The sequence below is a fragment of the Chinchilla lanigera genome, unplaced genomic scaffold (genome assembly GCF_000276665.1).
Source record: "Chinchilla lanigera isolate Chin_1 unplaced genomic scaffold, ChiLan1.0 scaffold00074, whole genome shotgun sequence".
NCBI classification, from domain to species: Eukaryota; Metazoa; Chordata; class Mammalia; order Rodentia; family Chinchillidae; genus Chinchilla; species Chinchilla lanigera.
In genome coordinates, this window is record NW_004955475.1 from 1414336 (window position 1) to 1431227 (window position 16892).

Genomic DNA, 16892 nt, shown 5'->3' on the forward strand with positions numbered 1-16892 from the left:
TCAGTAGAATAGAGTCGAGACTGTGTAAAGAACCTCAGGCATGTTCAGCTGTGTGGGTTTTTTTTTTGGGGGGGGGGCTATTTTGATACAGGGTATTTGTATGTATCCAAGGTTGACCTGAAACTCTTGGCGATTCTCCTTCCTCAACCTCTGTGTTGAGATTACAGCTGTGGACCACCACACCTGGCAGCCATGTAATTTACTGACAAAGAAGCCAAAAACATGCTTTGGAAAAGATAGCCTCTTTAACAAATGCTGCTGGAAAAACTGGTTATCTACATGCAGAAGAAGCCCCATGTAATAGTGGTGGTGCACACCTGTAATGCCAGCACTCGGGAAGCTGAGGTAGGAGGATTGCTGCAAATTCAACAGCCTGGGCTACATAGTGAGTTCAAAGTCAGCCTGAACTACAACACAACACCCTGCCTCAAAAAACCAAAATAAATAAATGAATAAATACATGGTTAATTAGTAAAACAACACAGAAAAATATGTATAGGCCCAAATCTCTTATGCTGCACTAAAATCAAATTAAAATGTATCAAAGATATAGATATAAAAACAAACACTGAATCTACTAGAAGATAAAACTGATAAAACTCTTGAAGGCATAGGCGAGGACTTTCTGAACAGATCTCCAATTGCACAACAAAGAGTACTAAGAGTAAGTGGGATTGTATCACATTAGAAGCTTGTGTACAACAATCAATAGGGTGAAGAAACCACCTCAGAATTGGGAAAATTTTTTGGCCAGTTACAGCTCAGAGAACTAACATCTAGAATATATGAAGAACTGAAAAAAAAAAAAAAAAAGCAAGTGAGTGACCCTCCAAAAAATAGAAGACCTAATTTTTTAAAAAGGCAATTGAAATATATACACTCAAAAGAAGGAATGCAGTGGCCAAAAGTACATGAAAAAAATTTTCAGCATCTTTTGCCATTCCCAAAATGCAAATAAATCAACAAAGATTTCATCTTACTGCAGAACGCAATTACAGCTATAATTATAAAATTATAATTATAAAATTACAGCTATCATGAAGAACTCAAAAAGCAACAAATGCTAGAGAAGTTGTGGGGATAAAGAAACCCTTCTACACTGCATGTGGGAATGTAAATTACTATTACCATTATGGAAATCAGTATTGAGAGTCCTCAAACAACTAAAAATAGAAATTCTGTTTGACCCAGATCCGCATGCTTTTAGGTGTTATCCTGAGTTAAAAGACATCTTATTATACCAATTATTACATACTCGTGTACAGCACTACAGTTCATACTAGCTAAATTTTGGATGCAGCCTATATTCCCATAAACAGATGAATGGATAAAGAAAATATGAGCTATACCTACACCTATCTATATCAGTACAATTTAGCCATAAAGAATGATAAATCTGAGCCATTTGTAGGAAAATGGATGCATACTGGACTATGTTAGGTGAAATAAATCAGATACAGAATGTTAAATGTTACATGGTTTCTCTTATATAAAAAATCTACAATATAAATCATTTAAAGAAAATAAAAAGAGAGATGGTAGAAAACAGGGAGGTAGACTTTATTGAGATGGGAAGGGGATCTGAAGAGGGGGGTAGAGGGAAGGGCTGGGACAGTGGAAATAAAAATTATTAAGATACAATGTGCACCAATCACCCAAAATGAATGTAATTATTATGTACTGCAAGGATATACCAATAAAAAAATTCATAACACAACTGAGTAAGTTGAAAATTATCACTTTTTATACTTGGGGCTGGGAGGAAGCAATGTTTAAACAGACCCAGAAGAGAAGTTGAGTGAATCTAGGTGAATGGACAAAGGAAGCCATTCAGGGATTCAGCAGTAAAAACAAAGGCTCAGAAGAGAGATAGCTCTGGGGAGTCTGGACAAACTGAGAACAGTTCTGGGGGGATTAGAGAGAAGACACATTTGCATAATAAACTGTGTGTTTGTATCGGCAGTGCATATACTAACAGTGTATAACAAATTGTAACAGTAATAATAAAAGTAGTAACAGTAATTACTAGTAATTACTAGTGTGACTATTTTTCTAATCACTAGAATACCTGGAAGACTTTTCAGTTTTTGTGACTGAGGACAATCAGAAGGGACATCAACCATTGCTTCATGAAGAAGAAGCACAAAATGACACCAGCTCTTGAGCAGATTTAAAATCTGGTTATTCATGATCTACCGCCATGATTTCTGCCACCACCAAGTATTGCAACTTAGTATTTTTCTTTATATCAACTCACTTCTATTTCATTCATCTAAAATGTATAGCTGTGAAAGGGCAGGTCTGCTGTGCTGATGATCTTTTTCCTCATATAAATTAACCATTCAATGAAGAATTCATCCCTTTCATCATATTACATCATCCTCTAAATCAGAGTCTAAAACTACTTTTCAGCTGTTCTACCATTTGGAAGATGTCAGGAAATTCGTGGGTTTACTCATGTTTCCTGCTACTGGCCATTTTTACTTAGAAAGGTTTGCAGAGCACACAACTGAAACAAACCAAATAAAAAAATTCATCCTAAGAATATATACCAAGTTTTTCCATGGTAAGTCCTAGGTCAATGATGGTGAACCTTTTAGAGGTTTTATTGATAACAAACAGCCATCTGCAGCACATGTGCCACAGGTTTGCCACCACTGTCTCGTAGTCTAAAGCTAAAAAGACAACCCAGTAATTTATTTAACCCTACCACTTCCATATGCTCTGTCACAAATGAAGATGAGACTACGAATAGACACTTTTTTTGGAACCAGGAATTGAACTCAGGATCTCGTATTTGCCAGGCAGGCACCATGCTGCTGAGCTACATCCTGGCAAGACTAGGAATAAAGGCCCATCTTGTGCTCTAGTCTGAAGAAGAAAATCAAGTAGGGCAGGGATCCAATAGTGTGTTTTGTTCTTAGGTACTAATATTCAGTCAAATGAAAGTCAGAAACACAAGCAAGTCATCCAAGTGAAAAAAATGAGACCTTCAAGACAGCAGACTATTCCTCTGAAAAGGCAAATCTCAACTATTAACTAATACCTTTCAAGTCTGTGCTACAATTCAGTAAGTTCTTCACCACAACAAAAAAGTCACCAACCACAACCAAGAGAATGAACTTCACTAATAAGTTCACTTTATACTTGCAATTCTGAAGCCAGTCTTAAATCCACTACATTAAGAGCCACAATTTAACAGTCACTCCTACAACTCATTCTCTTAGGATCATTGACCTAAAAAAGAAATCCACTGTAGCCAAAGTAGACAAACCATTACTGATACAGGAAAATAAAACTCCCAACCTGAATGATATCTAGGACGAGTTCATGTTCTCTAAAATCGAAGAATGAATTTTAGGAACAATGGAGGTTAGGAGCAGAATATACTTATTGAGGGAAAGAAAGCTTCTGTCCAAGAGAGGGACAGAAGGGGGCCGAGTGGGTTGCCAAGAACCTTGCCCTTCCCAGGGACTTTATAGGGCAAAACCCTGAGGTGAGGCGGTGCAAGATAGGGGGAAAATGGGAAATTACAAGGTGGGCATGAGGTGGGACAAAACCATGGTCAGCCAGTAAGATTACAAGTATAATTGTTCAGGTAAAATTGAGTAAACAGGGATCAAAAGGGGAAGCGAGTCATGTAGCAAGTGGGCATGAATACAGAACAGGGGCTTCTCCAGTAGGGGGTTGGGCTAGTGACTCTTTCTAGCTTTTTGAAGATGGTTGTTACCTAGAGGTATGTGGATGCATTTGTTTAGTCCTTTGTCTTGAGGTCTGGCCAACAGGTATCTTATCTTATCTTTCATGTTGGCTCCTTCTAGGGCCTGGTCCTGTTGACTGCCTATAATATTTCTATCTAACTCACCTGCCTATAACATTATGAAGAGTATGAAAAGATTAGCACTTGTTTATAATCCAGCACAGGGAATAAGATATATATATTCTACACTGGGCATGTGGGCACATGCCTGTAATCCCAGCACTCAGTAGGCTGAGACAGGGAGACCACTGCAAGTTTGAGAACAGCCTAGGCTACACAGTGAATCCAAGGTTAGCCTGAACTATATAGTGAGACTTTGTTTCAAAAAAAATTAAGACATATATTCCTCAAACAGTGACTTTCAGGACTGAAAAGGACTGCTGGAAACTCTGCAACATTTTATGAGAAACTTCAAATATATGCCAGAGTTAGTCAGGCGTGGTGGCACACACCTGTAATCCCAGCACTTGGGAGGCTGAGGCAGGACGATCATTACAAGTTCGAGGCCAGCCTGGGTTACAAAGTGAGCTCAAGGCCAGCCTGAACTGCATAGTGAGACCCTGTCTCAAAAAAAAGACAAAAAAAAGATACTCCAGAGTTGAAACAACTTTACAGGAAACATCCTAATACCACTGAGAGTCTACCACTTTTTACTGTATTTATCATAAACCCATCCACCGTCCAAATCACCTTACTTTTTCAGTGAACTGCTGGGGTCTTTGTTCATTTTGTAAGAGACAGGATGTCACTATGTTGCCAACGCTGGACTTGAATTCCTGGCCACAAGTAATCCTCCCGCCTCAGCCCACACAGTAGGTGGAATGGCTCTACTCATGCTTCTGTGCTTGGCTACTGCTGGAATTTCTTTAATGATACTTGTGTAGAGTATGAAAAAACACAGCATGGCTTCTCCAAAATCTGACTGATGAGGTGTATGAACAAAAAAGTATGGAAACCACAAATCCATACTCAGCGTTGATCTCCCTTGCTAACCTCCAATCAAAATCTATTGAACGCTCATAAATGGCCATCTTAGATCTCCACAGCCCTGTCCACCATCTGTACTATGCTTAGCTCTCTTGGTGCCTCAGCATCAATCTGTGAAGCCTCTCTCAATTTTCACCCACTCAACTAGAATTAACAATGTACCCTAAAGGGGCCACACTCTTTATCATTTGCAATCACCACATAGCATCTTCTCTATATTGTCTCTTTTACTAAACCCTGACCTCAAGGGCAGGAATCCCCTTTGTCTCTAAATACTCAGCAACCAGCACAGAACTTAGCCTGCAATGAGCACTCAGTAAAGGAATATCAATGGAAGTGTCTTTACCCAGGGGCCAAGGAAGAGTTTAGTCCAGTATAAAGATGATCTAATCACAGTGGCACTTTGGAAAAATTCATCTGAGAGCACTGTTGTTAAAGAGTATGAGCTTTCGGAGCCAGGTGCGGTGGTGCACGCCTGTAATCCCAGCACTCGGGAGGCTGAGGCAGGAGGATAGTTGCGAGTTCAAGGCCAGCCTGGGCTACAAAGTGAGCTCAAGGCCAGCCTGAACTGCATAGCAAGACCCTGCCTCAAAAAAAAAAAAAAAAAAAAAAGAGTATGAGCTTTGGAGTCAGACTGCATGGGCAGGGATCCCAGAATCCCAACTCTGTTGCTTACTGCTGGGTGACTTTGGGCAAATTTCTAAACCTCCAGGGCCTGAATTTCTTCACTGGGAAACAGGCATCATATTACTTCGCAGGGGATTGTGAGGATCTGAGACAGTAATTTAAAAACAACAAAAAAGACACACACACAGCCCTGGGGGTGTGGTTTGGGTAGAGCACTTGCCTAGCAAGCTCCAGGCCCTAGGTTTGGTCCTCGGCACCACCAATCCGCACATACACACGGGGTACGTGTTCCATCAACAAGGTTAATAAGGTTAAAAAGTCCGTAAAGCCCAGGTGGTAGCAGTGAAAACAAAGTGGAAAGAATGGCCGTGAAGGAAGAATCTACTTTAAAATGTTCCGTCAGGAGAGCAAGCAAGTGGGCTTCTGTTGTATTTTGTCTCATGTTTAAGTTAGCTCACGACTAGATTTCTTTCTGTAGAGCTGGAAATCAAATCCAAGGTTTTCTTGCACGGGAAACACACCCTCTTACTAGTGAGCTACATCACCCGCCCATGAGTAGATTTTTAAGTTAGAGCAGTTACAATCTATCCAGCCTAAGCACACATTTGATGCTGGGCACTAGCAGTCTAGCACACTTGGACTCCAGCCACAAGCTCTGTAACTACTGCAAGCTCTCTCTGTAGGTTTTTCAGTCTCTCAGCTGAGGCTTCATTTCTCATTACTCCATAAGGCACTATTCCTTTAGTTTGTGATCCCAGTCCTCTATCCTGTGAGGACATCCCCAAGAACCTCGGTTGGGGAATGGGTCTGTAGTTTCATCCTACTCAACCCTGTACCACTTTTTCTTTTCTTCTGCTTGCCCACTTCCTTCTCAAGCCTTACTATTCCCTACACGTAGGAACTTGAAACCTAAGAGTATGGGAAAGCAACAGAGCAGTAACAGTGGTGCCAAGAACTGGGGATACTGCCAAGCTGTTCCCCAGGCCCCATATGCAGTGACCCAACTACATGCCGATTGGATTTAATTGCCCGTGGGGCCTCACACACTTGATATTCCTTTCTGCTTCTGTTCATTTTCTTCCTCCCTCTTAAAGCAACCTTCTCTAAACCCAACCTCTTCAAAGTCCAACCCATCCTCGAAGACCCAGGTAGGGCCCAACTTCTCCAGAAAGGTCTCCCCTGACCATTGTGGTCCACAGACATCCCCTCCACACACATACACACACAAACAGTACTATAAACAGGTACTTCTGTACCATAAAGCATAGTCGTTGTACACATTTGTATGATTAAAGAAATGTTCCATGTGCATGTATTTGAATTTCCAAGGGGAGCAACAATGTTTTACATCTTTCAAACTCCTTAACTCAGTGGATTAATCCTTGTTGAAAAGTGAGTAAATCAGAGGGTGTTTATTCATTTTAGCCTAGGGCAGCAGAAAGAAGTATGTTGATATGCAAAAGGCTGAAAGAACACATGAGTAAAAGAGCAGCACGTTAAAATGAGAAAAAAAATAGAAGGTATTCATTTAACATGTTTAACAGATTTGCTGTGAGGTTTGAAAAAGAGAGAGATGTCAACTGGAAAAAGGAGGGAAAAGGTGTATCAGCTCGAGAGAATACATCAGGAGAAAGGTGAGGCTACAAAAGAAATTGTCTAAATTATGCTGAAACCTAGAGGTAAGTCAAATAGATAGGTGAAGGTAAAGGGAGCTTTGGGGATGACATGGATAGAGAGATGTAGTCATGTAAGTGAGTGAGTTAGAAGGAGGGGTATGAACGGGGAGGTGGGTAGGTAGATAAAATGGTTGAAGGTAATTAGCCAGATAGGTCAGCTGGTTGAGTAGATGAGCAAATAGGAGGCAGATAAATGAGCGGTTTTTAGACAAGTGGGGAGATGGTTAGGTGTTTAGTTGGTAGGTAATAGGTGTGGGGCATGTAATTTAAGATCCAGCCCCTCCCTCACCTTGACCCGGAAGCGGATGAGTGCTAGCCTCACGCAGTGGCTCAGGCAAGCTGGTGGCAGGAACCAGGCCCGTGGTGGAGGGGTGCCCTTGTTGCCCACGTGTCCCACGATCAGTTGCGCTGTCTGCCGCTCGGCCTGGCACCGACGGCCCCACTCGGCCAGTCGGTCTTTGCCCAGGCCGCCGGGGAACATGACCACCAGCTCCAGGCCTTCGCCGCCGGGATAGGCACAAGCCTGGCACAGCGCTGACAAGTAGCCCAGCATGGCATTCCACTGGCCACCACACACCCAGTCCGTCTGATAGCCACCATAAAGCCGCGGCAGCGCCGAGCCCGCGTCTACCAGCACCCGGGCCCCGGGCAGCGGAGGGGGCGGCGGCGGCGGCAGCGGAGGGTGTAGCCCAGGCTGCGACTGGCCATGGTGGTGGAAGTGGTGAGCGGGGTGATGGTGCCGCGTCGGCCCCGCGCCCCCGGAGTAGGCACCCAAGGCAGCGGGCGGGAACGGCGGCTGCAGAGGAGCGGAGCCCCTGGCGGCGCGTGGGGCCCCGGGCGCTAGAAGTGCAGTCGGTGGGAGCTGGCGATGCAGGTGCTGCTGCTGCTGCTGCTGGCGCGAGACTGTGCGCGCGAGTTTTAGGAGGTCCACGGGTACCACGGCACCAGGACAGCGCTTCTCCAAGAACTCTTGGAAGCCCTGGACGCCCATGCTTCTTCAGCGGGCAGACGAGAGCGACTGCGCGAGCAGGTTAGGTGGCGATCCCGGCGCGAAGCTGGGGGCGGACGCGTGCGCACTCCGCAGGGGGCGAGGGGGGCGGGAAAAGGATTCCCGAGGGGAGGGGTGCAGGAGCCGGGGAACGAGGGTGGGGAGGGGAGATCACAGATTGGGTATGGGTGGAGAGGTGGGAAGAGGCAGACCGGACTCAGGAGAGGTTGGGAGGATAAAAGCGATATCGGGCTCTAATCGCTTCTTGTCTTCTCTCCTGCGGCTCTTCTTCACCGCTTCAAAGAGGGTGAAGCCTCTTCCTTCCACCTCCAGGAGCCATGTTGCCTCTTCTCTATAATACACGATTTCTAGCTGGGAGCAGGAGCAGGAATGGGGCGGGGCGCATGGGCATCCTGGGAGTTGTAGTCTTCCACCTTATGGCCTCAGGATACAATCAGGGACATGAGACTACTATGCCTCTTGGGCTTTGCAGCTCACGGGGTTCATAAGAGGCGAGGCGTGAAAAATCTGTGTTTAAGATTTCCGCTGTAGCTTTTTGCATGGCATCGACTTGCTTCAAGCTATTTACTGCCATTCCCAGGAAAAAGAGTTTTGGGGGAAGGAATGATGCATCATGGGAAAGGAAATAGTGGCTTGCTCGAATTTGATCAGCCAAAGTGAGCTGAAATTACACGGGAGGAAGAATTTTACCTTTATTGGAAAAAAGAATACAGCTAGCTTTTTATTTAGGGTTATGGGAATGGGGGTTGATACACCGTCTCGTTTTGTAGTTCAGGTTGGTCTTGAATTCACTATGTAACTCAGACTGGCCTCGAACTCTGAGATCTTCAGCCTCCCCGCCCATCTAGCCAATGTAACTGAAGAGTTCTTTACACCCATTAGAAAGTTGAAACTTACACAAAGGAAGTTTATATCCCTGTCAATACTACCGGTTGTTACTTACTTCATTTCTTTTGTTTGGGTTTTCACCAAGAAGCACAATAACTTGATGTAGAAGATCTATGCTCAACACTAACCAATTTACCAAATCAAGATTAAGATAATCACAAAATTTTAAAATGACGATAAAATGAACCAAGGCACTTGTGACCAAAGGCTCAAAAGAAGTGGGCACAGATGCTGACCACTAAAACTTTGCCTCGGTGAGTGAAAGTGTTATATTCCTAGAAGTGAAGTCAAGTGTGCCATGACAAAATTCTGAAAAGATTTCATTTGAAAGTTGTGAGCCGGCCATGGTAGTGCAGGTGTAATCACTGCACTTTGGGAGGCCAAGGCAGGAGGATTGCAAACTCAAGCCCACCCTGGAAAACTTAGCAAGAACCTGTCTCAAAATTAAAAATAAAAAAGGGCTAGGGATATAGCTCAGTGCAAAAGCTGTGAGTTCAGTGCCCAGTATAGGGGAAGGAATCTACAATTACTGGGGGTATTGTATATTCCTGGGCATTCCTGATTTGGAGCATAACTGGTAGTCTCACATCAGAGATTTTACTGATTAGAAAACTGGGACTTCTGAGGTTACCTGTATATGCCTCCTAAATACTCCTCAATGGGATGATGTCTTCTGTAGATTCATTCAACTGGAATGTATGGTAGAAGAGTTGCATGGAACAGTGTTAAATTCAGCACATTATTTCCTGTTGGAACTCCGATTCATGACCTTGAACATAAAGCCCCGGAGAATGAGCCAAGTCCTTAGGTAGAGTGTTAATAAATTAGAAACTACAACAAGAGGACCCAAGCTATTTCCATCAGCAAATCTGAAGTCAAAGAGCCTAATTTGAGCTAGGGATAGCTCAGTGGTATAGTACTTGCCTAGCAAGTATAAGGCCTTGGGTTTGATCCTCAGCACAAAACACACACACATATACAAAGAAGCCAAGCCACAAATGGTGGTGTAACTGACAGAGCAAAATGGAACTTTACTTTTTAATTTATTATTATTGTTTTGTTTCTTGAGACAGGGTCTCACTATGTAGGCCAGGCTGGCCTGAAATGCCTGGTGATCCTCTTGCTTCAGCCTCCAGAGTGCTGGGATTACAGGAATGTGCCACCACTTCTGGTCTGGCCATAAAATGGAACTTTAAAAGTTAGAATTTTTTCCACTAGAGACAAGCCCCAGACCAAACTTTCTCAGGCCAAGTGCTTCACTGCCACCCCATCCTCTCTTCAGTACATGTAAGTGGGCAGAGTATGAAGATGCTGAGTCTGATTCCCTTTCCATAGAGAAGGTAGAGAGCAGAATAGGGCTGGAAGGATAAATGTGGAGTTAAGTCTGGTACAGTGGCAAATACCTATAATTTCAGGACCCTGAGAGACTGAGGCAGAAGGATTGAAAGTTCACAGCCTGGGTAATTTAGGAATTTAGGGAAATCCTATATCAAAATGGAAAAGGCTGGGTTCAATTCTCAAACCACCACCACCAAAAAAAAAGTGGAATTGTCTATTTTGTCGTAGTGTACCTTCTCCCCTCTCTTCCTTACTATAAAAGCGCCTTACACACCTGGAGACAGTGAGATGGTGACTTGTAGCAACATGAGGTCCCTCCATCTCCTTAGGGGATAGCTTCTTTTTTTTTTTTTTTTTGGCGCTAGCTTTAAATAAGGATTTTTCACCATGCCCCCTGTGGGTTTTTTTGTTTTGTTTTGTTTTGTTTTTTTGTCTTTTTGAGTCTCGCTATGCCGTTCAGGCTGGGCTTGAGCTCACTTTGTAGCCCAGGCTGGTCTCGAACTCGCAACGATCCTCCTGCCTCAGCCTCCCAAGTGCTGGCATTACAGGCGTGCGCCACCAGTCGCCCCCTGTGTTTGTGTGAATCTGCAAGCAAATGGATTTGCTGACAGTGATAACAGTGATAACAGTGCTGCATGCCTATGGTCCCAGAACTCGAAGGCTGAAGCAGGATAGCCAGTTCAAGGCCAGCCTGTACTACATAGTGAGACCCTATCTCAAATAAATAAATAAACAAGCAAAATCCAGGATAAGTCTAACAACAAAATTCTTGTTGCTTGTTATTAACATTCTAAGATAACCCCCAGTGAAACAAATAGTCAAGATTTTAAAGAAATTATTGTCACTGAAAATCAAATCTAGTGAATAGGTACCATAATTGATCAACCAGAATAGTGATTCTCATGTTCCTGAACCACACAGCAGGCCCACCTGTGAACTGTTACAAATGTAACAATCACCTAGTAAGGAAGGCTGTATTGAGTCAGCAGCTAGCTTCCCATCATTCAGCTATAAATAGAACACCACCCTAATGGTTATCCATGTTTAAATTTAGGAGGTTGCAATGGCCCAGTGAGAGAGGGAATGGGAGGCATCTGGAGTCAGAGGTGTCTGACTCTTTAAATACTGGAAGCTTGAGTTATGGGAGGTTCCTCTCCCTCCTCTTTCCCTTTGCCCTTCTCCCATTCCTGCTGCTACCATCCTGTGAACTTCAATAAACATAGCTACTTACTACGAGGCGTACACTTGGCAATACTTTCCGTGTCCCACAGAGGAACCTGGACTATATTGGGCCCACTCAACTGTAACAACCCCAGACCTCCAGGATCAGAAACATTGTGAGGGGAGCCTGGAATATGTGGTTTAAGTAATGTCAAAGATAAAGCCAGATTTAAGATAGAGCAGTGAAAACAGATTTTATTCAACTACTGACAATAGGGGGAAACTGAGCTTTATTCTGATTTGAACAGAGGTGACTGGGTATTTTAAGGAAAGAATGAGGGGAAGGAAGAAGAGGAGAAAATGGGAGCTCAGTAATGTCGGTAAAGTGTAAAATTCAGAGGACTGGTCAGTGTAAATGAGATTAGGTCAGCTGTGTATGAAGGCAGGGGAATTACTAAAGTTAGATTTCTATCTTCCTTTCAGAGACTGGGAGACAGAGGCCTACCTTATCCTTGGTGATTACATTTCTAAGGATTGCTTTGAAGCTCCTTGGGAAAGACACTCCCCAGTTGTAGGAGAGATACACACACCTCAAAGGGACAGAGGGAGCGTCCGCAGTTCTAAGCTCATTTGCTAAAATGCCTTAAGAAAGGGAGGCCTAGGGCCAATCATCAGCTGTGAGCTGGTACAAACTGTAAACTCCCCCTAGAGTGGGCTAGGTCTTGCCAGTGATTTGGCCTTAGGTGGGTAGAAGCCATGCTAGTTTGGTCAAGTCTCCTACAGTAGGGGTTTGTTGGAAGGAGCATACGTAGTTAGGGTTTTTGCAGGTCTCGTTGGCCCTCCATATGATTATAATACACCCCCACATTTAAGAACCACTATACTTGTAGGGTATACCCAAGGTCCAAAGTACAGACTTGTTAAGAAAATGCATTAATAAATTGACTATCACAAGTTTTCTTTGTCTTTCTCTTCCCTCCCTTCCCTTCCCCTTTCCTTTCTTCTTTTCCCCTTTACTGAGAGCGTCTCTCTGTGTAGTCCAGGCTGACCTTTAGCTAGCTATGCAACTCATGGTCTTCCTGCCTCAGCCTCCCCAGTGCTGGAACTACAGGTGTGCACTACCACACTTGGATTTGCATGAGTTTTGTTGTTTTGGTTTGGGTTTTTGTTTTATTGTTTTTCTGTGGTACTGAGGATTGAACCCAGGCTCTTTGCTTTGAATTACATCCCCAGCCCTTTTCTTTTTTTTTTTTTTTTTTTTTTGAGACAAGGTCTTGCTATGTTGAATAGGCTGAGCTCAAATTTACGATCCTCCTGCCTCAGCCTCTCAGAGTGCCAGGATCGTAAGTGTGGTCCATTACATCTGACACCCATGAATTATTTTATGTCCATAATTTCCTTTTTTTTTAAATTGAGGTGGAAAGGGTGTGACCTCTTCTGGACCTGGTGACTGACTGAAAATGTGATCTCTCCTGAAGGAAAATTTTGATGGTGGTTAGTTATTAGTTTACTACTACATATTAGATCTATTGATGGCCACTTATCAGAGGTTTATCAGAGGTTTCAAGATCAAGAGGGGCCACATTTAGATTGTTACTGAACTTAATTGTCACTGAAATGGTGTGCCCATGTCATCCCATTATTTCTGGGTTTTCTTTTTTGCTTCCCATGTATTGTGCAGGTTTGTCTCCAACTCCTGGGCTCATCCAGTCCTCCTGCCTCTACCTCACAACTAGCTAGGACTACAAATCTGTACCCCTGTGCCCAGCATGCCATTACTTAGAGATGCAGCAATTTTATATGACACCCAGTTGTCCATAGATTTATGTTGGGTGTATTTTTTGAATTGTGGATAAGAGAAAATGGCAGATATGTTTATGGGGAAGCCATGAGGAGGACTTTGGGTAAACATCTATTGCCATAATGAGAAAACTTTTAGAGCTTTCACTGATAACAGATGCCCTGCTGTGGTATGTCTGCCATAGCTTCACCACCACTGATCTGCTGGATTATCTCCATAGCACCCCCTTTCTACTACGATCTCTACTTTGTCCTTATGGTTACACTGGAGCCATCCATTATGTATCTTCCCAAAGAATTTGGGATTGAACTGGAGAAGATGAAAAATCCTAGCTCCATTCAAGAACCTGGTTCATTTGTACTTAAGGCCCATCTGCATTATCTCTAGGTTTTGTGAAGCCCTTCTAAATTTCTCTTCTGAAGTTTGTTGAAATTGAGTGTCTTTATTTAAACATAGGAATCCTAATGTATGCATGTAGTCTGGGAGAAACTTCATATTGGATATAGGCCATAGAAAGGACAGAGATTGGACAGAGGCCAAAGCCTGGAAAACAGAGTGGGTAGTAGATGTCAGAATAGTGGTTCAGAGTGTTTGGATTGGAACAAAGATGTGGATTCCAATGCCAGTTCAACCTTCTATTAGTTGTATAGTTTCACTTATTTTTTGAGACAGAGTTTCACTGTGTAGTTCAAGCTAGCCTTGAACTCACTATGTAGCCCAGGCTGACCTAGAACTCCTGGTGATACTCCTGCCTCAGCCTCCTTGGTGCTAGGATTACAGATGTGCGCCACCACAATTTTATCAAGTGACTTAATCTCTTCAGCTCTTACTGTATCTGTGAAATAGGGATTTGTTTATGTATTAACTGGTTTGTATAATATCTACTACATGCCCAAAACAAAGCTAGGCACTAGAAGAAAGCAATTTTTAAGATGTGCAAGGAGGTTAGAAAGGAAATAGTAATTATACTTACCTGGAAGCATGTGACAATTAAATAACATTGTAGAGCACTAGTATACTAACTGGCACAATATCGAACTAATAAATGGTAACTCTTAAGGTTCAGGGAGAGGCATGATGAGATTATATGAGGAGTTCACATCAGACTCAATCTTCTGTCATCATCCACCTAAGCAGTAACTAACTGTCATGTGAAGTTTCTGCAATGGGCCCCCTTAGTTGCCTCTATTGTCCAAATCCATGGGACCTATTTGGAAGATATAAGGTCATATGATTATAGGAAATAACTTATCAGAAGGTCTAATGAGGCTGCCGTACTGCTGTTTGATTGTTTTTGTCTTTTTGAGACAGGGTCTCACTATGCAGTTCAGGCTGGCTTTGAGCTCACTTTATAGCCCAGAGTGGTCTCAAACTCACAACGATCCTCCTGCCTCAGCCTCCCAAGTGCTGCAATTACAGGCACATGCCACCATGCCCAGCTGTGTTTTTTGTTTTTGAGACAGGTTACATTACTGTGCAGTTGAGGTTAGTTTAAAACTCACTATGTAGCCCAGGCTGGCCTCAAATGCACAGTGATCCTTGTGCCTCAGCCTTACACATGCTGGGATTACAGGCGTGCGCCACCATGTCCAGCTTCATTTGTGTTTCTTGAATCAACAACTAACTTGTTGCAGGGAGGTCATTTGATTAGTAGAGGAAAGAATTTTAACAGCAATTCTCAACCCTAGTCACATATTGTTATCACTTGAAGAGCTTTTAAAACAATAGCCTGGTGTGGAGGTGCATGCCTGTAATCCCAGCACTCGGGAGGCTGAGGCAGGAGGATCGTTGCAAGTTCAAGACCAGCCTGGGCTACAAAGTGAGCTCAAGGTCAGCCTGAACTGCATAGAGAGACCCTGTCTCAAAAAGACGGAAAAAAATACTTACTTGGCTGGACATAGTGATAAAATTCCCAGCTACTAGAGTGGCTGAGCCCAGAAGATGATTTATGCCCAGGAGTTCAAGGCCAGCCTGGGCAACTTAATGAAAAACGTTTTTTCCTTTCCTTTTCTTTTTTTGTTCTTCTATGCTTGGTTTATTCTCCTTGCATAATATCCTCCAAGTTTATTCATATTACAAGTGGCAGGATTTCCTTTATTATGGGAAATAATATTCCACTGTGTGTGTGTGTGCGCGTGCACGTGCATATATATATATATATATATATATATATATATATACACACACACACATTGTTTTATCCATTAATATTCTTATAGGCACTTAAGTTAATTCCATACCTTAACTGTTGTGAATAATTCTGTTGCAAGGAACAGGGCATCAGAGATCTCTGATATGTGCATTTCAATCCTTTGGATATATAGCCAGAAGTGGGATTGCCAGAGCATATGGTAGTTCTACTGTAGTTTTTTGAGGAGACCTTATATCAGTGATAGCGAACCTTTTAGAGCTTTCAGTGATAACGGTCCACTGTGGCACATGTGCTATAGGTTCACCACGACCGCCCTATACTATTATTTCATAATGCCTGTACCAATTTACATTCCCACCAACAGTGTGCAAGGATTGCTTTATCTCTACATCATTGCCAGTACTTATTATCTCTTGTCTTTTTGATCATGGCCATCCTAACTAGTGTGAAATGATATCTCATTATGGTTTTGGTTTACATTTCCCTGATGATTGATGTTGACCATCTTTTATATACTTATTGAACACTTCTACATCTTCTTTTGAGAAATGTCTCTTTGGATCCTTAGTCTATTTTCTAATTAGGTTATTTGTTTTCTTGCTACAGAGTTGCTTGAATTCCTTATATACGTATTTTTTACATATATGTCTCATGTATTTTTGAGTAGTAACACCTTATTAGATGTCTGGTTCATAAATATTTTCTCCATCCCATGGGAGTCATGATTTTGTGGGGTCCAATCTAACATTGAGTCCTGGGAGTAGGCCTGGTGCTTGAGTTCACACTGGGTCAGGCCTCGTGCTGGAATCTGAGCTGGAGTGCTCACTTCTCTCTAAATTCTCTTTTAAATGTGAGGGAGGGGCCTTAATAAAGTGAGGGCTATGCAGGAAAGTATTCATAGCCTCTTCAAGAGGTATTTTCTTATTTCTGTGCTCCACTCAGTTTCCAGAAAGACTTACCTGGATTCCATAGTCATTGTCAAAATATTTTTGTGCATGGATTTTGTTCAGATTTATGTTACTGGAAACTCGTAGTCCATCATCTTGCTAATATCCCACCTGAACTAAACTCTATTACCTGATGATTCTTGAACAAAGATAAGTAAATTGTCACTTTTGGAGTCACAGGGCATTTATTAAATTTAAAAACATGTTTCAATGAGAGACTTGGTTTCAAAGGTTTCAGCTCTACTGCTTTGGACCTGTGTGAGGCAGAATATCATGGTGGTAGGAGCGGGTACCACAGAAGCTGCTAAACTCACGACAGCCAGGAAGCAGTGAGAGAAAGTAAAAAGACTGATTTAAGGGTTAGGGTACAAACACTAACTTTTTAAAATTTTCATTTTTGTTTGTTTTTTTGAGACAGGGTCTCACAATGTAGTCTGGCTGGCCTTGAACTCATTATGTAGCCCAGGCTGGCCTCAGACTCACAGCAGTCCTCCTGCCTCAGACTCCGCAGTGCTGGGATTACAATTGTGTATCTCTCTCTCTCTC

The 16892-nt window shown here is 42.8% G+C and overlaps 1 protein-coding gene across 1 annotated transcript in view; it reads right to left on the reverse strand.

The window, feature by feature from the left end:
• The window catches only part of Fam120c (family with sequence similarity 120C), a 170406-nt gene extending 162354 nt beyond the window's left edge, over nt 1–8052 (reverse strand). Inside the window, exon 1 of the mRNA XM_005401518.2 lies at nt 7340–8052. Coding sequence (XP_005401575.1) covers nt 7340–8041 — 702 coding nt within the window. The 5' untranslated portion in view covers nt 8042–8052. The remainder of the gene's footprint in view (nt 1–7339) is intronic.
• Between the last annotated feature and the right edge of the window lie 8840 nt (nt 8053–16892).